This window comes from Aquarana catesbeiana, linkage group LG13 (assembly GCF_042186555.1).
Source record: "Aquarana catesbeiana isolate 2022-GZ linkage group LG13, ASM4218655v1, whole genome shotgun sequence".
Lineage (NCBI taxonomy): Eukaryota > Metazoa > Chordata > Amphibia > Anura > Ranidae > Aquarana > Aquarana catesbeiana.
Window position 1 is genome coordinate 192,065,376 of NC_133336.1, and position 21,153 is coordinate 192,086,528.

Sequence of the window (21,153 nt, forward strand, 5' to 3'; positions counted from 1 at the left end):
GGTGAAATGTACAGTGGGGCAAAAAAGTATTTAGTCAGCCAGCAATTGTGCAAGTTCTCCCACTTAAAAAGATGAGAGAGGCCTGTAATTGTCATCATAGGTATACCTCAACTATGAGAGACAAAATGTGGAAACAAATCCAGACAATCACATTGTCTGATTTTTGAAAGAATTTATTGGCAAATTATGGTGGAAAATAAGTATTTGGTCCCCTACAAACAAGCAAGATTTCTGGCTCTCACAGACCTGTATCTTCTTCTTTAAGAGGCTCCTCTGTCCTCCACTCATTACCTGTATTAATGGCACCTGTTTGAACTTGTTATCAGTATAAAAGACACCTGTCCACAACCTAAAACAGTCACACTCCAAACTCCACTATGGGGAAGACCAAAGAGCTGTCGAAGGACACCAGAAACAAAATTGTAGACCTGCACCAGGCTGGGAAGACTGAATCTGCAATAGGCAAGCAGCTTGGTGTGAAGAAATCAACTGTGGGAGCAATAATTAGAAAATGGAAGACCACTGATAATCTCCCTCGATCTGGGGCTCCACGCAAGATCTCACCCCGTGGGGTCAAAATGATCTCAAGAACGGTGAGCAAAAATCCCAGAACCACACGGGGGGACCTAGTGAATGACCTGCAGAGAGCTGGGACCAGCCTAACAAAGGCTACCATCAGTAACACACTACATAGACAGGGACTCAGATCCTGCAGTGCCAGACGTGCCCCCCTGCTTAAGCCAGTACATGTCCGGGCCCATCTGAGGTTTGCTAGAGAGCATTTGGATGATCCAGAAGAGGATTGGGAGAATGTCATATGGTCAGATGAAACCAAAGTAGAACTGTTTGGTAGAAACACAACTCGTCATGTTTAGAGGAGAGAGAATGTTGAGTTGAAACCAAAGAACACCATACCTACTGTGAAGCATGGGGGTGGCAGCATCATGCTTTGGGGCTGTTTCTCTGCAAAGGGAACAGGGGACATCTATCTGAGTACATCCGTACATCCGTGTACATGAAAGAATGAATGGGGCCATGTATCGTGAGATTTTGAGTGCAAACCTCCTCCCATCACCAAGGGCATTGAAGATGAAACGTGGCTGGGTCTTTCAGCATGACATTGATCTCAAACACACTGCCCGGGCAATGAAGGAGTGGCTTCGTAAGAAGCTTTTCAAGGTCCTGGAGTGGCCTAGCCAGTCTCCAGGTCTCAACCCCATAGAAAACCTTTGGAGGGAGTTGAAAGTCCGTGTTGACCAGCAACAGCCCCAAAACATCACTGCTCTAGAGGAGATCTGCATGCAGGAGTGGGCCAACATACCAGCAAGTGTTTGACAACCTTGTGAAGACTTACAGAAAACGTTTCATCTCTGTCATTGCCAACAAAGGATATATAACAAAGTATTGAGATGTACTTTTAATATTGACAAAATAAAAAAATACTTATTTTCCACCATAATTTGCAAATAAATTCTTTCCAAATCAGACAATGTGATTGTATTTGTTTCCACATTTTGTCTCTCATAGTTGAGGTATACCTATGATGACAATTACAGGCCTCTCTCATCTTTTTAAGTGGGAGAACTTGCACAATTGGTGGCTGACTAAATACTTTTTTGCCCCACTGTATCTGTAGCTAAGTATTCTTGTTACATTTTTAAATATATTTCATTTAATATCTTTATCTGTTATTACTTAATTACTGTCAATGTTATAAGTGTTTGTGTGATCTCTCTTTACACATCTTGACAATACCTAAAAAATTTAAACTATCATGTTGCCGTGGTAAAACAGCTAGTTTCTGGGTCCCATAGTGGGTGGTTGTCGTGTTGCATTGTGAATCCAGGAAGTGGCTCACTGGGCACAGGCATCATTCAGAGAACACTGCATTTTCTCAATTAATGCAAATCATTCTCTAATTGGATGAGGTGGAGATCCTAATGTTACTACCCCACCTCTCTACCTTGTCCAACCAGAGAATGCTGTGCATCCATTGGGAAAATGCAAAGTATTCTGGTGCCCATGCTGAGCAAGTGACCTCCTCTGCTTAATAAGGAGGCAGATCAGTTGATCAGCATGTTCCCAGAAAGTTAGGCAGCTTCCAGGGAGTTCCCTCGGGTTTGGGTCATGCATAGTTACAATGGTCCAAGCTGGACCAATGTGACTATGCAGAAATATGCATACCTGGAATTCAGCTTAAATACTTGATATTTGCCTGAACCCAACTTATTAGTTGCATACTTCTCCATCCTATTGTGCTGAAACAAGAGACTGTCAGAGCTACAAATGAGATATATTGCAAGCCATCAGACACAATGATATTCACACAAAGATTGCCATAACTTTTGTCATTTGTTCATGCTTTCACCCTTCTCCTCTTATTTTATTTTAAGTACAGACAATGCCCATAGCACAGTTTCAAGAGTAGCTCAACATTGTTCTTTAATTAGACTGGTGATCCAAGAGGATGTCATTATTGTATGTAGATGATATCTTACAGTTCAGTAGGTGGTAAGCCGTCATTGGTTTCACATTGGTGTCTTGGAGGCGTGGACCCTTTTTTTACAGGTTCAAGAGATTTGATAAATTTTATGTGAAAAAAGATGAAAAGAAAAGCAACTATCAACAGAAATGCAGACAGTATTATGCGGATCATGTTCTGTATCACTGCTGGATTATATTCACCTAAGAATTAAAAAAAAAAGAAAACAATTTTAAGCTCTCCAAAGTTTTCAAATAAAGAATACCAATTAGTAACTCACAGTTCATCTGAATGCGTTGTTGTTTATGTGTGACAGGAAGTGAGGGGAAAATCTCCCAAATAGGCAACAAATCAGAAACTGTAATACTTGCTGACTGAAAAATAAAAGTATTGTATGTAGGTTGGCCTTAGACTTATATCGACCATTGCTCTACCCTTTATGACCAAATCTGGAATAATAATTTCTGGCCACAACAGTATAAGCATAAAAAAATAATGTAAGCTAATGTACATAGGGTGAATTTCACAAATGGCTCTTATAGAGCTTTTTCCTCTCTTATGATAACATGTACACTCTGTAGCAACCATGTATTGGGCATACTACATACAATTATTTCCCCTAAAATTGGAATTATTGGCAAAATAAAAAATCACATACATGGCACAGTGTAAAGGAATTGCAGTACAGCGACTGGCACATAGACATGCGCATATTATTGCTCATATGAATGCGCATGTGCGCACACGCCAGTGTGCCCACAGTTTCTGGGACCAGATGGGCTATTTAAGGAATGCTCTTGCTCATTGTCAGTGCTGCCTGGTTTTCAGCTTTTCCTGTGTCCTGAGTGTATCCTGTATATGACTTCCGTTGATGACCTGGCTTGTTACTGATCCTGGATTCTGTTTGTACCTCTGCCCACATGTCTCTGACCTTAGCTTCATCCCTGACCACGCTTCCACCTATGCTTCTGTACTTCGTTGTCTGCCTGCTGCTGACCTTGGCTACTTCTGTGACCTCGCTCCTGCTTCTGACTTGGCTTGATACTGCTTCTGACTGTGTGCTTTGGCTGTCCTTCATCACTGGTCCAGTCATCGCAGTGTGCTTCTGCAAAAAGCTTGCTGAGAACTTCAATACGTCACACTTTCAGAACCCGCAGTACATGCGGGGTGCCCCTTTAGCCTCGGCTGTTCCAGCATGCTTCACATCTGCTCATGGCTTCATGTCCTGCCTGATTTCTCAAGCCTGCATCTCCACCTGCAAGTTCTAGTATCAACACCTGCCGGCACTCTTGTTCCTCCTGACTCCCGGCAGCATCTGTTCCACCTCCAGTGGGGCCTGGGCTGGAGATACAAGGGAGGCCAACCTCGTCAAATCAGTCTCCTACCAGGTACATGATACACAGTCTGTCAATAGCATTAGTACGTAATGTTTTTTTTCTGAGTCCCCCCGTAACAGTTTTATTACCTGATCCTGCCAGTAAGACTAAGCCCTTTGGGTGGGGTGAAATGCATCAAAGGTGTTTCCTGGATGGGGTCGGGCTGTAGCCACTTTCATTTGTCTGACACAGGCTTTCTTGGAGTGTGGCAGTTTGTAGTTTCTTTGCCTCCTGTGTGTGCACAGAGCTGGGACAGGCATTCCCCACCTGGCACGCTCTCTTGTGTGAGTCACCAGAGTTTGGGATGGAGACCTGGAGCAGCACCTGAAATGTTCTTGGTCAATGGTCACGGCCAGTAGGTCTGTTATTTTTCAACTTCCTTCAACAAGCCAAGCTGTCTTGTAAAAGGGGCAGTTGGGGTAAAGCTATTACCACTTGCAGAGGTGCTTACAGTGGTCAATGTTTACTTATTTAGTTTAAACCTTTATCCCAAAAAAGGAAAAAAAAAAAAACTTTTTCTGTAACTGTATAAAAAGTATTAGCTGGCATTTGAATTTAATTTGTTAATCACATATGCAGATTTCATTGCAATCAACTAGTTCATCTAACACTACCATCACTACAGGTTGACAATGCTGCTTTCCAAGGGTGTCTATGTTCTTCTCCATAGATGCATTGATAGTAGATTGAACGTGGGCGCTCTGAGACAGGAAATATGTTACCGGTCAGATCAACAGGTGATACCCAGTAACCCACTGGAATGAATTCTTCAATACAGCCTTGCTATACCTGCCTGTGTTTGCTTGACCAGGGAAGGGACAGGCTTATAAGGAAAAAATAATAAATACAACAAAAAGTAAAAAAAAAAAAAATGAAAAGCATAAACAATGGAAAACTGTAAAAAGTGTTTACAAAAAAAAACTGCCTTGTTTCTTCTATTGGTTGCTCATGTACTGATGCTAGAAAACTTCTATCAAACACATGCCTGAAGTCCGGTCAATTAAGGCATATCATTGCTTGATAAAAAAAGAAATGGTGTGTTGCAGCCAAAACTATCTAAAAGCCTCTTTCAAGTTGAAATAGACTAGACTGGAGTGTAGCTGTATGCTGTATTTAAGTCAAGCCTATGTGATGCCAAAATATGGTGTCAGTAATGCCAAGTGTGAAAATCGTAGTGTTCCAAAACATCACATACTGCTTAAAGGCATCTCCCAAGCATGTAATAGGAAGGCTTGGTGTTTTTTCTGTGTCACTCTTGAAGTCACTTTAAAAGGACCCTTCCCCTGCTCTACAGTATATTTACATTACTTTTTTTTGGTTGGTTTTTTAAGTTGCCCCTATGGCAATGTCCAACTCTCCATGTCCTTTTTTTGACAATAGGTTGCCTATTCACCTTAAAATTTAACACAATTTACCTAGATGCACCCCTTGTGCACTTCAATAGGGTTTCACAGTTTCACAGATTTCAAGCAGGATCCCCCCCATGGCTTAAACTTAGGCAGATTTTCTTGCAAATACAGTGCCTTGCAAAAGTATTCAACCCCCTTGGCTTTTTTTTAACCTATTTTGTTACATTACAGCCTTTAGTTCAATGTTTTTTTAATCTGAATTATATGTGATGGATCAGAACACAATAGTCTAAGTTGGGGAAGTAACATTAGAAAAATATATACATAAAACTATTTTTCAGAAATAAAAAATTGATAATTGGCATGTGCGTATTTATTCACCCCCTTTGTTATGAAGCCCTTAAAAAGCTCTGGTGCAACCAATTACCTTCAGAAGTCACATAATTAGTGAAATGATGTCCACCTGTGTGCAAAATTAAGTGTCACATGATCTGTCATTACATATACACACCTTTTTGAAAGGCCCCAGAGGCTGCAACACCTAAGCAAGAGGCACCACTAACCAAACACTGCCATGAAGACCAAGGAACTCTCCAAACAAGTAAGGGACAATGTTGTTGAGAAGTACAAGTCAGGGTTAGGTTATAAAAAAAATCCAAATCTTTTATGATCCCTAGGAGCACCATCAAATCTGTCATAACCAAATTGAAAGAACATGGCACAACAGCAAACCTGCCAAGAGATGGCCGCACACCAAAACTCATGGACCGGGCAAGGAGGGCATTAATCAGAGAAGCAGCACAGAGACCTAAGGTAACCCTGGAGGAGCTGCAGATCTTCACAGCAGACACTGGAGTATCTGTACATAGGATGACAATAAGCCGTACGCTCCATAGAGTTGGGGTTTTTGGCAGAGTGTCCAGAAGAAAGCCATTACTTTCAGCAAAAAACAAAATGGCACGTTTTGAGTTTTGCGAAAAGGCACGTGGGAGACTCCCAAAATGTATGGAGGAAGGTAATCTGGTCTGATGAGACTAAAATTGAACTTTTTGGCCATCAAAGCAAACGCTATGTCTGGCGCAAACCCAACACATCACATCACGCGAAGAACACCATCCCCACAGTGAAACATGGTGGTGGCAGCATCATGCTGTGGGGATGTTTTTCAGCAGTTGGGACTGGGAAACTGGTCAGAGTTGAGCGAAAGATGCTAAATACAGGGATATTCTTGAGCAAAACCTGTACCACTCTGTGTGAAATTTGAGACTAGGACAGAGGTTCACCTTCCAGCAGGACAATGACCCCAAACCCACTGCTAAAGCAACAATTGAGTGATTTAGGGCAAACATGTAAATATGTTGGAATGGCCTAGTCAAAGCCCAGACCTCAATCCAATAGAAAATCTGTGGTTAGACTTAAAGATTGCTGTTCACAAGCGCAAACCATCCAACTTGAAGGAGCTGGAGCAGTTTTGCAAGGAGGAATGGGCAAAAATCCCAGTGGTAAGATGTGGCAAGCTCATAGAGACTTATCCAAATCGACTTGTAGCTGTGATAGCCGCAAAAGGTGGCTCTACAAAGTATTGACTTTAGTGGGGTGAATAGTTATGCACATGGACTTTTTCTGTTATTTTGTCCTATTTGTTGTTTGCTTCACAATAATAATAATAAAAAAAAATCTTCAAAGTTGTGGGAATGTTCTGTAAATTAAATGATGCAAATCCTCAAACAATTCTTGTTAATTTCAGGTTGTGAGGCAACAAAACATGAAAAATGCCAAGGGGGGTGGGGGTGAATACTTTTGCAAGGAACTGTATGTAATATTATATATATATTCTGTAAATTCTATATATTGTAGTGTATATATTATATATACAGTATATATATATATATATATATATACCCCAAATTTACCAATATACCCCAGCAAGGGATGAGCCTTAAAGGCTAATTTCACCTTTGTTGACCTTTTTTTTCCCCCTAAATTTCAGCTCCCCTATGTACCAATATACCATGTATTCTACACATGCTTATCTCACTGTTTTCATAGCTATTTAAAAACACTGCTCAATTACTTCTACCTTACTTCCTGGTCAGACTTTAGGTCATGACACAGGAAGGAGTTGACCAGCTGATCTCATTAGCACACACCTGGCATCATCTTCCCTCAGCTGGTCAACTCCTTCCTGTGTCATGACCTAAAGTCATGAGAGGTAAGCGTGTGTAGAATAAATGGAAAGCTGTTTTATTTTTGCAAATAAGTACATTAATGCTATATTGGTACATATGGGAGCTGGAATTTAGGAAAAAAAAAGAGAAAAAAAAAGGTCAACAAAGGTGAACTTAGCCTTTAACAGAAATTCAGCTTGTTGTGCTGCTTCAAATAACAGTTCATAGCTTCTTCTCCCCCCTAAAAGAATTGGCCAATCAGATAATTTATGAGTGTTAGCACCTCTAAGCATGTTTTTGCTTTTTGGATGGATAGCACAGCATGTATATAGTCAGCTGTTATTGAGTCCCCTGTTTATAAATAAGTTATGATGATCACCTTGTTTGTCCATAGTAAATTCCTCACTCTTCTTTTTCACACTGTTGGTTAAAGTTCTTACTTCACAATAATACTTCCCAGAATTGTCCACCTGAGCTGATGGGACTAGATACCGTTGAGATGAATTGAATTCTTGAATATTCTGTCCATTCTTGTAGAAAGCAAACTGCAGTTCCTCGTCATCTCTCAAAACATTTGTACTACATGTTAGGATCGTTTGATTACTAACGTCAAGGATCATCTCAATTTCCGGCTTAGAGAAGCGCTCTGTATAGGAAAGTAATATATCTGTAAGCATATCAGACAAGCTCAGTATACAGAAGTGTAGCGCACCCCCAGAAGGGATGCTGGTAATAACTGATTCCTTTCCCATGATGCCAGGCATGCAGCATTTTCTCCATTTCACTGGCTTGAACAGAACAGTCTAGGGGTGTCTTTTTATGCTTTATTGCATAAACATGGATTCACCCCACCCAATAAACATGGATGGGGTGAAGGCAGCATGGGATATCCCAGAACTGGCTGAACTGACTTCCTTGAGGACTCTTCTCTTCTTATCACTCTGTACAAATGTTCCACACAACTCTTTACTGGGTGAGAGGTGCCTATGACTTCCTATAGAGAACTGAGAACTGTGCACTTAGGTCATTTACTCACAATGCCACCGGATCATCTGTTGCCTCCTTCTGGTATCCACCGGGCACTCCTCAGTGAGGGAGACACAGACTCACTCTACCACAGGACAGCTGGACACCATTTCCCCGGCTTCCACCAGGTACTCTTCAGTGAGCTCTCCAGAACCAGAATAAGACCCAGATGACTTTGCGAATAGGTGCCTCAGCTTAACATCCAGCTGGGACCTTAATGGCACCTGAACAAAGCCTCCAGCAGCCTGCCCTCAGGGGCGAGCCCCAGAGAGGTGTTTCCTCTCTGCAGAACTGGACCCAGGATCCACACTCTGCCCCTGGTCTCAAACTATTTTAATGACCACCTACCGGACATACCTCCTCGGGGATTAGCTGGATCCCAATAAATATTCAAGCTGCCTATCTGTTCTTCCTCCAACTATAATTCTAGAATCCTTCATAATGCAGGGGGAAAGTAATCAGATCAGCAGCCTGTGAGACACTTAGCAGACTAGAGCAATTAACCCCTGCTCCACTGACTACAGAGGAGCTAAACTAAGTTTACCTAGCCACCTGCACTAGCTAGGAGGGAGTATGTAAGGTACATTTTACAAATAGATAGTATAGTAAATAGTAAATCTATTTTTCTCTTTTATGACAAGACAATGGGACATGTTTTGCTCACCTTGCATCTGGATATAGAACTCCTCACTGCTCCTGCTTAGTTTGTTGGTTGAAGACCTCACTTTACAGGAATAATTCCCAGAATGCTTTGGCTCAGCACACTGGACTCCATACTGATTAGATAAACTGAATTCCTGAATTTTTTGTCCATCTCTGTAAAACGCAAATTCCAGACCCGTTTTGGGAATGAGCAGACCACATACTGTGTGACAGGTCAGGGTAATATTGTCTCCTTCTGTCATTTGATTTGGGGTCATTATGACCTCTGGTTGAGTGAAGGACTCTGAAAATAAAAGTAACAAAAATACATTAGTCGTAAAATATGACCTGTTAATTTCACCTACATATGTGTTAAGGTTTTAAGAATTTTATTTTATTTTTTTGTGTAAATGACTTATGTGCACGGGGTAAGCATATTTACTTATTATTTGGGCATGCTGTGCATCTTGCCTAGGAAAATGCATAGAGAATGGGATAAATGGCTCAATCTCAGTGTTTGCTGATGACACAGAAATAAGCAGGGCAATAACTTCAGAGCAGGATATCGAAACTTTACAAGAGGACCTGAATAAATTAATGGGGTGGACAACTACATGGCAAAGGAGGTTTAATACTGAAAAATGTAAAGTAATGCACTTGGGACTTAAAAATATAAATGCAAGTTACTTACTAGGGGGAGAATCTCTGGGGGATTTCAGGATGGAGAAAGATCTAGGGGTCCTAGTAGAAGACAGACTGAGCAATAGCATGCAGTTTCAAGCTGCAGCAAGCAAAGCCAGCAGAATATTAGCATGCATAAAAAAGGGAATTTACTCCAGAGATAAAACGATAATCCTGCCACTATAAAATTCTGGTTTGGCCACATCTGGAGTATTCTGTCCAGTTCCGGTCACCATCTCTTTAGAAAGGATGTGCTGGAACTGGAGAGAGTCCAGAAAAGGGCAACAAAATGAATTAAAATAAACAAAATTAATAAGGGGACTGGAGGACCTCAATTACGAAGAACGACTACAAGCACTAAATTTATTCTCCCTGTAAAAGAGACACTTGAGAGGAGATATGATAGTGATATACAAATATCTCAATGGTGATCCCAGCGTAGGAAGAAAAAGATTCAGTCTCAGGAAGTGTAACGGGGGCCACACAATGAGATTGGAGGAGAAGCGATTTAACTTTAGGCTGCGTAGGGGGTTTTTCACTGTCAGGGCGGTAAGGATGTAGAATTCTCTTCTACAATTGGTGGTGTCAACAGGAAGCATTTGTAGTTTTAAAAGACTCTTGAACGTGCATCTTAGCGAACACATTGCATTAAAGTGTATCTAAGCCAACACTTTATTTGTTCCCTCTAAGGAGAGTCAGCCACTTTATTTGCCTAGGTGACCATTGTAACAGGAACAGAAAGCAAAACGTTACAGTGGTCAACAGAACAGCAGATGAAGGAAGTCTTCCAATGAGGACACCTGTTTCGGTAACAACTATCAAACAGGATTTCCCCTCACTTTGGAGTGATTTCCTCTGCCTGCCATGTTTCCCAACAGGAAATAAATCTCCCCAACAGCACACAGCAAAAAATAACTTTCCAGTCTCAGGAAACCCTAAAATGACTAAAAGTGACCTCCAGAACTAGGGACAGCTGACATCCTTCTGTGTAGAGTGTATTACGAGGCATGGTGGGTGTAATGAAGGGTAGATTCATGGGCACCAGACACTTCTTGAATGCAAAGAGATTTAAAAAGAACTGTGGGAGAGAGGGTTAGGGCCAGGGCACCCTTTAGTTGTTGCAATGTTAATTAGCAGACTCCAAGACTTCTATAAGTAGACAGCCATGCAGGGAAAGGAAACCAGCCGGGCACCACATCTGCATGTGTAGACATTCTGTCTCCTATGGCAATGATCTTGAACAGTTTCTAACAAAGGTTACAATTAACTTTTTACTTTCTCTACAATCTTCTATTGCAGATCATCACTCAACTGAGTTCCCAGTCTATCTCACTAGACTTGCTGATCCACTGCCACTGGATCTCCTGAGCTCTTCCAATCTTCTTTCTCTCTCAGTATCTTCCTCAAGCGTCACCCTCGCTTCACTGCTGGGTCCTTAGCTTGGCATCCAAGATACTCCTCAAGCGTCACCTCCGCTGGCTGGGTCCCTGGTTTGACACCTGCTGAAGTTTACCAATTCTTCACCATCCCTGGTTGGCGAGAATGCTGCTCTGGTACTTGCTTCAGCTACTCACTGTGGTCCCTGGTAATAAGGTGGATGGTCCCTTAGTGACAGCAGCTTCCCCTCTACCTCTGACCATGACAGGTTCTCCTCCGGGCTCTGTCCTAGCAGCCCAGGGCAGCACAACACACGTCCAAGGGAACAAAGAAGATCCCTGCCCATTGGCTTAGATACCCCATCTATTCCTAATCTGTCCTTGCAATGTCCTTGTCTTATCTAATGTCACCAGATACGCGGCCATCTAGTGAGAGAAGTGCAGCAATTCCAGAATTAGGGTGGAACCCTACAGGTACATTTGCTATCAGCCCTGCCTAAATATCAGGGTGCTATATCTGCAACTCATGATACATTAGTGTGATGGTCAGTAGGAAGAATGCTCCCTACACTTGGGAAGAATTATCCCTTTACAAATAACTGAAAAGATCAATGGTGTCAATGAAATTTATCTGAGAATAAGAAGTTGCTTGTTGCTCAAGGAAACCCTAGCAACCTCTAAAGTGGGCATCACTAAATGGCGGACTGCGGGCCACGCCTGGACCAAGGCACTTTTCCACCCGGCCCGCCGTGATCCTGGCATTTAGGAGCCAGCTTTCCCCCATTAGCTGTCGCCACTGTTGACATCCCCACAGGCTGCTTTCATCATCGGGAGGCAAGACAGTTCTGGACGAGGGCGGAGCTGCAAAGTTAACTTTTCAAATTAAGCAGCAGGTGATTGGTTGCTAAGCATTCCTAGTAGCCAGTCACAACCGGATTGACAGAAAAAGTTGTGCAGCCCCTTTGCTCCATTCAGAACTGTCCTGCCTCCTGATGTCAGCTCTAGACCTGCTGTGTCTGCTGTGCTCAGCCCTGTGTAAGGTAGGACAGGGGGGACGACTATGCCACTGCTGAGCTTGTCGGTCATCCAGCCCTGTACTTACCCCATCTAGGTCACGGACGGGCAGTGCTCCTACGGGCGGTTGGCGGTGGCTTCCATCGCATCTTCTCCTCCTTTGCATCAAGGTGGCTTCAAACGTGCGTCTCCTCCTCTTAGGTGTCCAATAGGATAGCCTGTCCTTTCAGCCAATTGGGTGACGGGTCTCAAGACCCGCTTCCTGATTGGCTGGGAGGAGGATCCGTGTGACAATAGCAAATATTAATTCACTATTTTCACACAACGGGGTGGGCTCAGGGCACAGTGCACTGTGCCCCAAGCCCACCCTTTTTTGAAACCTATTAGAGCCTCTGGCCTTAATCACATGCTACAGAAAAAAAACATCGGAATCCATGTGGCTGGCGTTCCACATGTAGATTAGGGGGTCGCATGCCTGGATAGGGGGGCAGTGCCCCTAATGGACGGGCCACCAGTGATGGGGACTGGGAGTGATATGAAGGTGGGGCTGAAGGCAGAATTGTGAGGGGGGTTGTTACTGTATTAAAGAGGACTGGAATGTAAAAGGAATACAGGGGTGATATGAAGAGGAGCCAGGACAGGAATGTGAAGGAGGAGAGGGATGATATAAATGGGGACTGAGAATGCTGATGTATTAATGGGATTGTGATGTGAAGGGATCTGGGATTACGTTTACATCATTGCAATCTGCGCTGTGCCTGTAGGCAGCCCATTCATTTCAATGGGCTGCCTTACATACAGAAACACAGAAAAATGAAGTCCCTGACCCTATTTTAAATGGTGCCGCAACTGCAGCAACATGCAGTTTGGCACTCATGAAAACATGCTGCATTTGCCAATGCGTGGAGGGGCTATTATAAATCAAATATGCTATTCGGACCACTGCAGGAAAAAATTTTTACTGACTGGACCTCCATGGATTTTAATTCAATACCCCTGCTCTAGAGGGAGCCTAGAGTTCCATAGAACCTTGGTTGAGAAACCCTGCTCTACAGACATTGGTATTTTTGCTGTCAGTCTGTACACAAAGGGGGAGATTTACTAAAACCAGCGCACAAAAAATCTGGTGCAGTTGTGCATAGTAACCAATCAGCTTCTAACTTCAGCTTGCTCAGTTAAGCTTTGACAATAAAACCTGGAAGCTGATTGGTTACAATGCACAACTGCACCAGATTCTGTGTGCACCAGCTTTAGTAAATCTCCCCCAAAGTATACTTTAATGTACAACAAAGCTATTCCATACATATATCCGGTTCTAATTTGAGATGATGGAAAATGCCTGATGTCCCCCCATCCTTGTGAGAAAGTTTGGCCCACCTTAGATTGGTTCAAGAATTTGTGATCAGAATTTCTTTTTTGTGAGAATACACATGTGAATAACCACCATTATTGTTAGACTGGTTAAAATATTGTAAGACAAATTATTACATTACTCTCTTGTTCCCAATGAGTAGATGATATAAATAACTGCTATAAGCATCTTTGAAAGAAATACTTGGTGGTTATGTTTTGTTATGGGTCACATAACATAAGGCCTACTTTTCTACTGGGAAAAAATATAAGGTGCTTTTATAGTTTTACATGGTGTCTATTACACTTTAGATGGTGGTATGGTATTCTACATTGTGATTTTCAGGTTTTCATGTGGATCCTCTTCCTTTAACCACTTGCCTACTGGGCACTTTTACCCCCTTCCTGTCCTGACATTTGTATCATTTTTTTCACTCAAATAGAGCTTTCTTTTGGTGGTATTTTATTTTAATTGTTTTATATAATCTTTATTTATAACAACAAACATAACAAATTATGAGGATGCATACAATGAACTTTGCCCTCAACATACTTTGAAAGCAGAAATCAATTACACAGATCCATGTAAGCAGAGGTAGGTCAAGAACATCTTTCTAATGCTATGATGACCTTTCCCAGACGGGGATAGACTACCTGCCTGGTATTAAGGCTACCTAGGTTTGTGGTGGGATTTAGGTTCCCGAATCCAAAGGAGTGCCCACTCCTGCATGTCCTTGAAGGAGAGGGGGGGCTTGGGGACCTCCATCTGACCCTCTCCGGCTGCCATCCAGGACATGGACAAGCAGGAGAGAGGCTTTGCACCCTTATGTGCCCTGTCTCCACTGTAATAAGGAGAGGGGCGTCAGCCATTAGAAAAAGTGGACCTAGTTGTGGGAAGGTGCCTTATTTCCATTAGGTAACCTGGTCTAGGAAAACCTGATCTGTAAATGCATTAACATAACAGAGAGACCAGAAATCTAGAGGAGACAGAGAAAATAAGAGAAAGAGGGAAGGTAGGAGAAGGAGGAGTCTTCTCCTCCTGGCACGTACCCTGTTCCTACTGGGAACTTTTAAATACTTGCTCACAACCTGTGGTCCGCTGTTCAAAGGAGATTAAAGTGTATTTAGAGTGGCGGTCCTGTCGGTTCTGGGGGCTCTATCTAAAAGGGTTGAACTGTGCTGACCATTACGTCCCCTGAGGGAGGGCTCTGCAAGTTCCAGTGGGGCGGTATCTAGGCTAGAGGGGATAAACCCCATGTCAGAGGTATGTTTCAGCCAGGGGGCCCAGGTAATGTTAAAACGCTCCCTGGTGCCGTTGCAAGTTGCTACCCATTCTTCCGCTTCCCTAATCTCCTTCACCTTCCTGGCCCACTCCTCTCGACTAGACACATGGGTCTGCTTCCAATAAATGGGGAGCAGGCGTTTAGCAGCATTCAGGAGGTGTGGCAATGTGCTCTTCCTACTTTTAGTGGTATTTAATTACCACTGAGTTTTTTATTTGTTGCTAAACAAATTAAGAAAGACCGAAAAATTTAACAAAAATAAACATTTTTCATAGTTTGTTTTAAAATTTTGCAAACAGGTAATTTTTCTCCTTTACTAATATGTGCTGATGAGGCTGCACTGATGGGCACTGATAGGCAGCACTAATGAGGTGGCACTGAGAGGTCGCACTGTTAGGGAGCACTAAAAGGCGGCACTGATGGACACCGATAGGCACTAGTAGGAGGCACTGATGGGCACTGATAAGCAGCACTGATAGGTGACACTGATAAGCAGGCACCGATGGGCACTGATTGGCAGCACTGATGGGCATTGATAGATAACACTGATGAGGAGGCACTGATTGGCAGCACTGATGGGCACTGCTGAGAGGTGGCACTGGTGTACACTGATTGGCAGCACTGGTGGGCACTGTTGGGACTGCACTGATAATCAGGACACTGAAAATCAGTGCCCCGATAATCAGTCCTTTGATTATTAGTGCACTTGTCCCTGACACAAGTCGGTTTTCGGCTCTCTTTTTCTTTCCTCACACTGTCAGCGTGAAGAAAAAGAGAAAATCCAATAACAGGCTTGTGTTTACACAAGGCTGACAGCTGATCATGTAGTAAAGGGCCGCTGTGGGGGGCCGGGGTAAAGGGCCGCGGTGGGGGGGTGGGGTAAAGGGCCGGAGTAAAGGGCCGCTGTGGGTCCTTTACCCCGACCTGTGATCAGCTGAGTCTGAAAGGACTCGGCAATCACAGAGTGCATCACCCACGCACCGCAGGGGTTACGCGGGCAGCACAACGCGGGAGAATGTCCATGTATGCCCTCCTGGCATTAGAAACCTGTGCTGTAGTCGTCTTTTAGCAAGTAGTTAATTAGCCCTGAGTCACTGACTCAGAGCAAATATAATGATTGGGAGTTCTGACTTGACTTGGTGCATACTTAATATGAAGGTGACTAGCATCATCAAGAGGTCCGCAATAGAAACGCACATATATACTTTTAGATAGATTTCCTTTTATTAAACCCTAAGTTTTAAAAATACAAAATAAGCAGAAGGCAAAACGAGCTGTGCTACAGCTTTTCTGAAGGAAACACAATCTACGAATAGAGGGGACAAACATTTCAATTATTCACCAGTCCTTTGTAGATCGTGTTTCATTCATAGAAGCTAAATTCTGTTTTTAAGAATGGAGGAGCTTCAAATGTTAAAAAAAGAATGGCAGGCGTAGTTGGGCACAATTGATGGTGAGAGCCCTTTGACAGCTCACTCAGTTCCATTAACGCCCACTGCCCCTGAAAACTATGGGTAGGAGGTGTTGGAGGATAAAGAGGAAAGCTGGAGCCAGCAGCACAAGAGACACATGGCACTGTAGTTAGGCAATTTCATTTGTGCTTATTTTGTATTTCTGTATTTTTTTTTCAATGTAAACTAAATGAAAGTTTCTACAAAAAAAGTTTGCTTTCATTTCCATAACATGCATTTCTTCTTTGAATCCTGCCCAGTGGTCAGTTTTCTAAATACTTACCACATACTTCCAAGTTGTCTATCTGCCACTCACCCTTACCAAATGTCTGATATTTCACCATATCTATCAATTATTGATTTATACTTACCATTTAAGTCAATGTTCAACTCTTTACTCCTCTTCTCAATCATTCTGCCTGGAACTGTTTCTGTTTTCACTTCACAGTAATATTTCCCAGAATCCTCCAGTTTAGCGGATTGGAATCCATATTGGTCGGATGAACTGAAACTCTGAACATTCCGTCCATCTTTGTGGAAAGCAAACTGCAGTTCTGTCTCTGACCTGTACAGAGACACTTTTGTACGACATGTCACAGTTACATTATCTCCTTCCATTACTGGAAGTGGGGTCACTTTTATTTCTGGATTTGTAAACAGTTCTGTAAAATACAAATATCAAATAGTAAGACTCCATAATTTCACCAGGACTTGAAGGAAATACTGGGTTTTACAAGATTCATCTGCGACTGATACTATAAAGCAGGGGTCTCAAACTAGTGGCCCTCCAGCTGTTGCGAAACTCCATTGAAAGTCCCATCATGCCTCTGCCTGTGGGAGTCATGCTTGTAACTGTCAGCCTTGCAATGCCTCATGGGACTTGTAGTTTCACAACAGCTTGAGGGCCACTAATTTGAGACCCCTGCTATAAAGAGTGTCTTATTTTATTTATTTAACTTGAATGTAACTTTCTCTGCATTATTTGCTGAGGGGAAGTAAAATCAGTTCTTAAAACCCAATTTCATCTAACTTTACCCCCTAGTCCAGTCCAGCATTGTTTCACAGCCAGATGAGATGTCTTTACCTTAAGGCAGATAGACCTACTGATACTTGGATGCTCCTAGGACTTATGACCAATGCTTTATTTGCAGGATCAAGACACTAACCAGCAACCCTTGAAGATAGAGAGAGTCTACATATCATGTCAGAAGGCTTCAAGGGGTTGAAGAGGAATTAAGGGCAACCTTTTTTTCATGTTGGATAGAATAAGAGAGGATTATAACTCCTGTTAGGTTTTTTTTTTTCTTTCCTTCTGTGTCCCATTGGGGAGATTTCTCTTTACTTCCTGACCCATAGGCAAAACAGGAAAAGTCCTCCAAAGTAAGGAAATCCCTGATTGTCACCAGAACTAGTGCCTCTATTGGAAGATAACCCCAATATTGCTGTTCTAGTATAAACTCAAAATTTGGGATTTTCTTTTACTTTTACTTTAAATGATAACGGTAAATGTAACAAATAGAGAGAGAGGGACTCTCCCAAATGGGGACTTACTCACCAGAGACATATTTTATCCATGGTCCCCATGATTTTTTTTAAATAAATGCATTTTATTTTTCGAGGTGGCAGATAGCTTTTCATTAACCATAATCCACAATAACTTTACCAGTGTGAACAAGACTTTCAAGCAGTGTTGGCTGGTGCTCAATAATTTGGGGGGGGGGGGGGATGTGCGGCAAACCAAAGCCACCCCCCCATGGGAGACGGATGGGAAGGCGGCAATCCCCCCCCGTGCGGGAGATGGATGGGAAGACCCAGATCCCAAACCTTGAAACTTTTGGGCTTAACCATCATATATGGTGTACCGTGCCCTCTTGCTCACATCCTCCGAAACAAATAGGAGAAGCACCTGAAACATTTGAAGCTATTCTTGTAGGTACTATGTACCACTTTAACAACAGTTTATAATTTGTTTCAATAATTAAGGCATCAATGTATGACCTAGAAGCATTTGAAGCCAATTTTTAACACTCAGTAGAGCCCAAAGCCGACCATAAATGGATCAAAATTTGCCTAGTTCAGCAGGGACTGGTTGAATTTTGATCTAAGTATGAGCAAGGTGGTTGTAGAAAAGTCAACCTACCAACCGGCTTCTGTACAACTGCCCTTTTGAATTTTTGCTGCATAATCTCCCCACTGTCAGAATACAATAGCACAGGGGAGCATCCCCTCATCTTGAATGTGTGGATGGGGAAATCAATAATTTTTTTCATTCAACCAGCTGAAAACATTAATCACCTATAGGCTGCTTAAGTCTTCAGCTAAGTCTCGTTCCTGCTTGTTCATGTAAGGAAGTTTGTCAGAGTTTGCATTATCTCGTTTTTGCAATATCCTGGCAACCTTTTTTGCAGAGATATTCCACTAGAGAAATGCTTGTTAAATCTGAATGTTGTTTTAATGCTTGCAAGAACTGCTATATTTGAGTGTAATGATGGTTCTCTGTGGTAGGTAGTTAATGTTTCGCTTGTAAAATTTGTCTCAACAAGATACCTCTGTCATCACGGACGTGTGCTATTGGCATGAATTCATTGCTAGGCCACCATATGACATTTTTGGGGGTGATATGCGGATTGAAGTTTGGGTTGTTAAGTATAAGGATCATCACATTATAAGGAAATTTTAAGTTGTGGGCCATGCAAACTCTGTCCTACATGCTCAGTGAGAGACAAAGACAAAGATGGGCATAGGATAGGAGTTCTGATTCATTGGCCTCTGAACACATGAATAAGATTCAGTCTGCATCCATGTCAGGTTCCATTGTTGCAAATGATATTTGATAAGGTGCAATAGTTTTGCTGCGTGAAGATATATTAGTAATTCTGATACTGCCAGTTCCTCTCTGTTTTGAGGTAGGTAGGGTTCTTTTGTTTACCCTTGGGTCTTTTACTGTATATCCCCAAATATCTTTTAACAGTTTATTTTGAAATTCTTCTAGGTCATGGCCAGAGATCCCTTTGGGTGAAGTCCTAAACAGGTATAGGATCCTGGGGAGGATATTCATTTTCACAAAGTATATTTTGCCAAACCATGGTGGGAGATGTGTCTTTCCACCTGTCCATAACTTCTGCTACATTTTTGTATACTGAAAGCTAATTTTTGTGGTATAAAGTGTGGAATGAGGGTGTTAGACGGATTCCTAGGTAAGGAAGAGCAGTTGAATTCCATTTATATTGAAAAATGTTCTTCACATTTTGAAGAGTTTGTTTATCTAGGTATATTTTTAGCACTAAGGATTTAGATTGATTATCTTTGAGGCCTGAAATGGTGGAAAATTGTTGTAGACTGTTGTGTACATTAGGTATGAAGATGATAGGAAAAGAGATCATCTGCAAAAAAGGTGCACTATGCTCCTGTCCTCTTCATGCAATACCTCTAATATCTGGGTTTTCCCTGACTTTCAAAGCCAAGGGCTTTAACTCCAAAGAAATAGTACTGAGACATGGAACACCCTTGGTGTGTGCCTCAGAGGATCCTAACACTGTGATTTATAGCCCTTGATCATCGGGGATGCCGTGCGTTCTATATATAATGATTGTAAATTAGACAAAAAGTTGGGGCCAAACCAATATTTCTCCAAGGTGTAAAACAAATATTTCCACAATGCAGAATCAAATGCCCTCTGCAGGTCTAAAGAGAGGAGCATTCCCTTTCTTTCCCCACCTTTACCCCAGTTGGCAAATGCTGTTTTTTAAAGTGGTTGTAAACTCTGTTACGCCACTTTTACCTACAGGTAAGCCTTGTTATAGGCTTACCTGTAGGTATAACAAGGCTTACCTGTAGGTACCGTGAATATCTCCTAAACTTGCACAGTTTAGGAGATATTCCATATATGCGCTGCTGCCAATGTCATCAGCACATGTGCACTGGTGCCGTTTCTTCAGTAGCCGTGACTGGCAGGTCCCGCGCGCATGCGCGGGAGTAACATTATTGTGGATCCGGCCAATCAGAGCGCAGGACTCGCCAACCCGGAAGTAACTCTGGTGGAGGATGTCGTCCCTGTACTGGGAGTGCCGACTCCGATTCAGGTCATCGTTCTGAGGTAAGTATTTCATAAGGAGCTAGTATGCAATGGATTCTAGCTCATTATGCCTTTTTATTTTTGTTTCCGAGGCTTACAACCTCTTTAACGTTGTCCTGGCAAAAGTTATTGGGTATTCTTTGCAAAGTGAAATGTCACCAAATTCACTAAACTCTGGGGAAAATTCCAATGCAAAGAGTTTTCTCTTATTTCTATATTAAAGAGGCCTATATGGCTTTAGAAAATCAACTCGCCTGTCTCTAGGTGCTGCAATATCAAATTTTAAATATATACTGTTTGTTAAACATGGCTGTGTCACCTTCATGTTTCTCCCTTTTCCTCAGGACTATGTCAAATTGAAGCACTAAACAGATGGAAAGCTATAAGAGTAGGGGAGATCTCTGAGAATAATGAACACCTGAAGAGATCAAATCTGCTCCATTCCACCAAAATACATTTTCAGGACTTACCTTTCATAGGTATGGAAGTTCCTCCACTGTGCTTATAATGCAGAAAGTAGTGATAAACCTCTTTCGTACATTTATATCCATGGGATTCTCTTAGATTTATGTTATTAATACGTAACTCAGGGTCAGATCCCCAATTCCTTATGACAACATTATCCTTGTAAAATATAGTTTCTCTTCCAGAATATGTAGGATAATGGTGACATCTCAAAGTCACGTTGTCACCTTCATGAACATAGAGAGGAGCCTGCAGGATCACCCAGTCTGAAAAACAGAACCACAGACAACCTATAAGAGCAAAGATAACTAAAGAGTGTTCTACCCCTTCATGCAGCTCCCACCCTTTATATAAACTACTACCTCCCAGGGGATTCTTGTGCCAAACCCTCAGACCATCATATTGTACCAGTGTT

General features: G+C 42.2%; 1 protein-coding gene across 1 annotated transcript in view; it reads right to left on the reverse strand.

Moving 5' to 3' along the window:
* Positions 1 to 7,707: 7,707 nt before the first annotated feature.
* Positions 7,708 to 21,153, reverse strand: part of LOC141116637 (Fc receptor-like protein 3) — a 30,141-nt gene continuing 16,695 nt past the window's right edge. The window contains exons 4-7 of the mRNA XM_073609029.1: positions 20,744 to 21,004; positions 16,570 to 16,860; positions 9,066 to 9,347; positions 7,708 to 8,021 (exon numbers count right to left, since the gene is read on the reverse strand). Of these exons, the coding sequence (XP_073465130.1) occupies positions 7,708 to 8,021; positions 9,066 to 9,347; positions 16,570 to 16,860; positions 20,744 to 21,004 (1,148 nt within the window). The remainder of the gene's footprint in view (positions 8,022 to 9,065; positions 9,348 to 16,569; positions 16,861 to 20,743; positions 21,005 to 21,153) is intronic.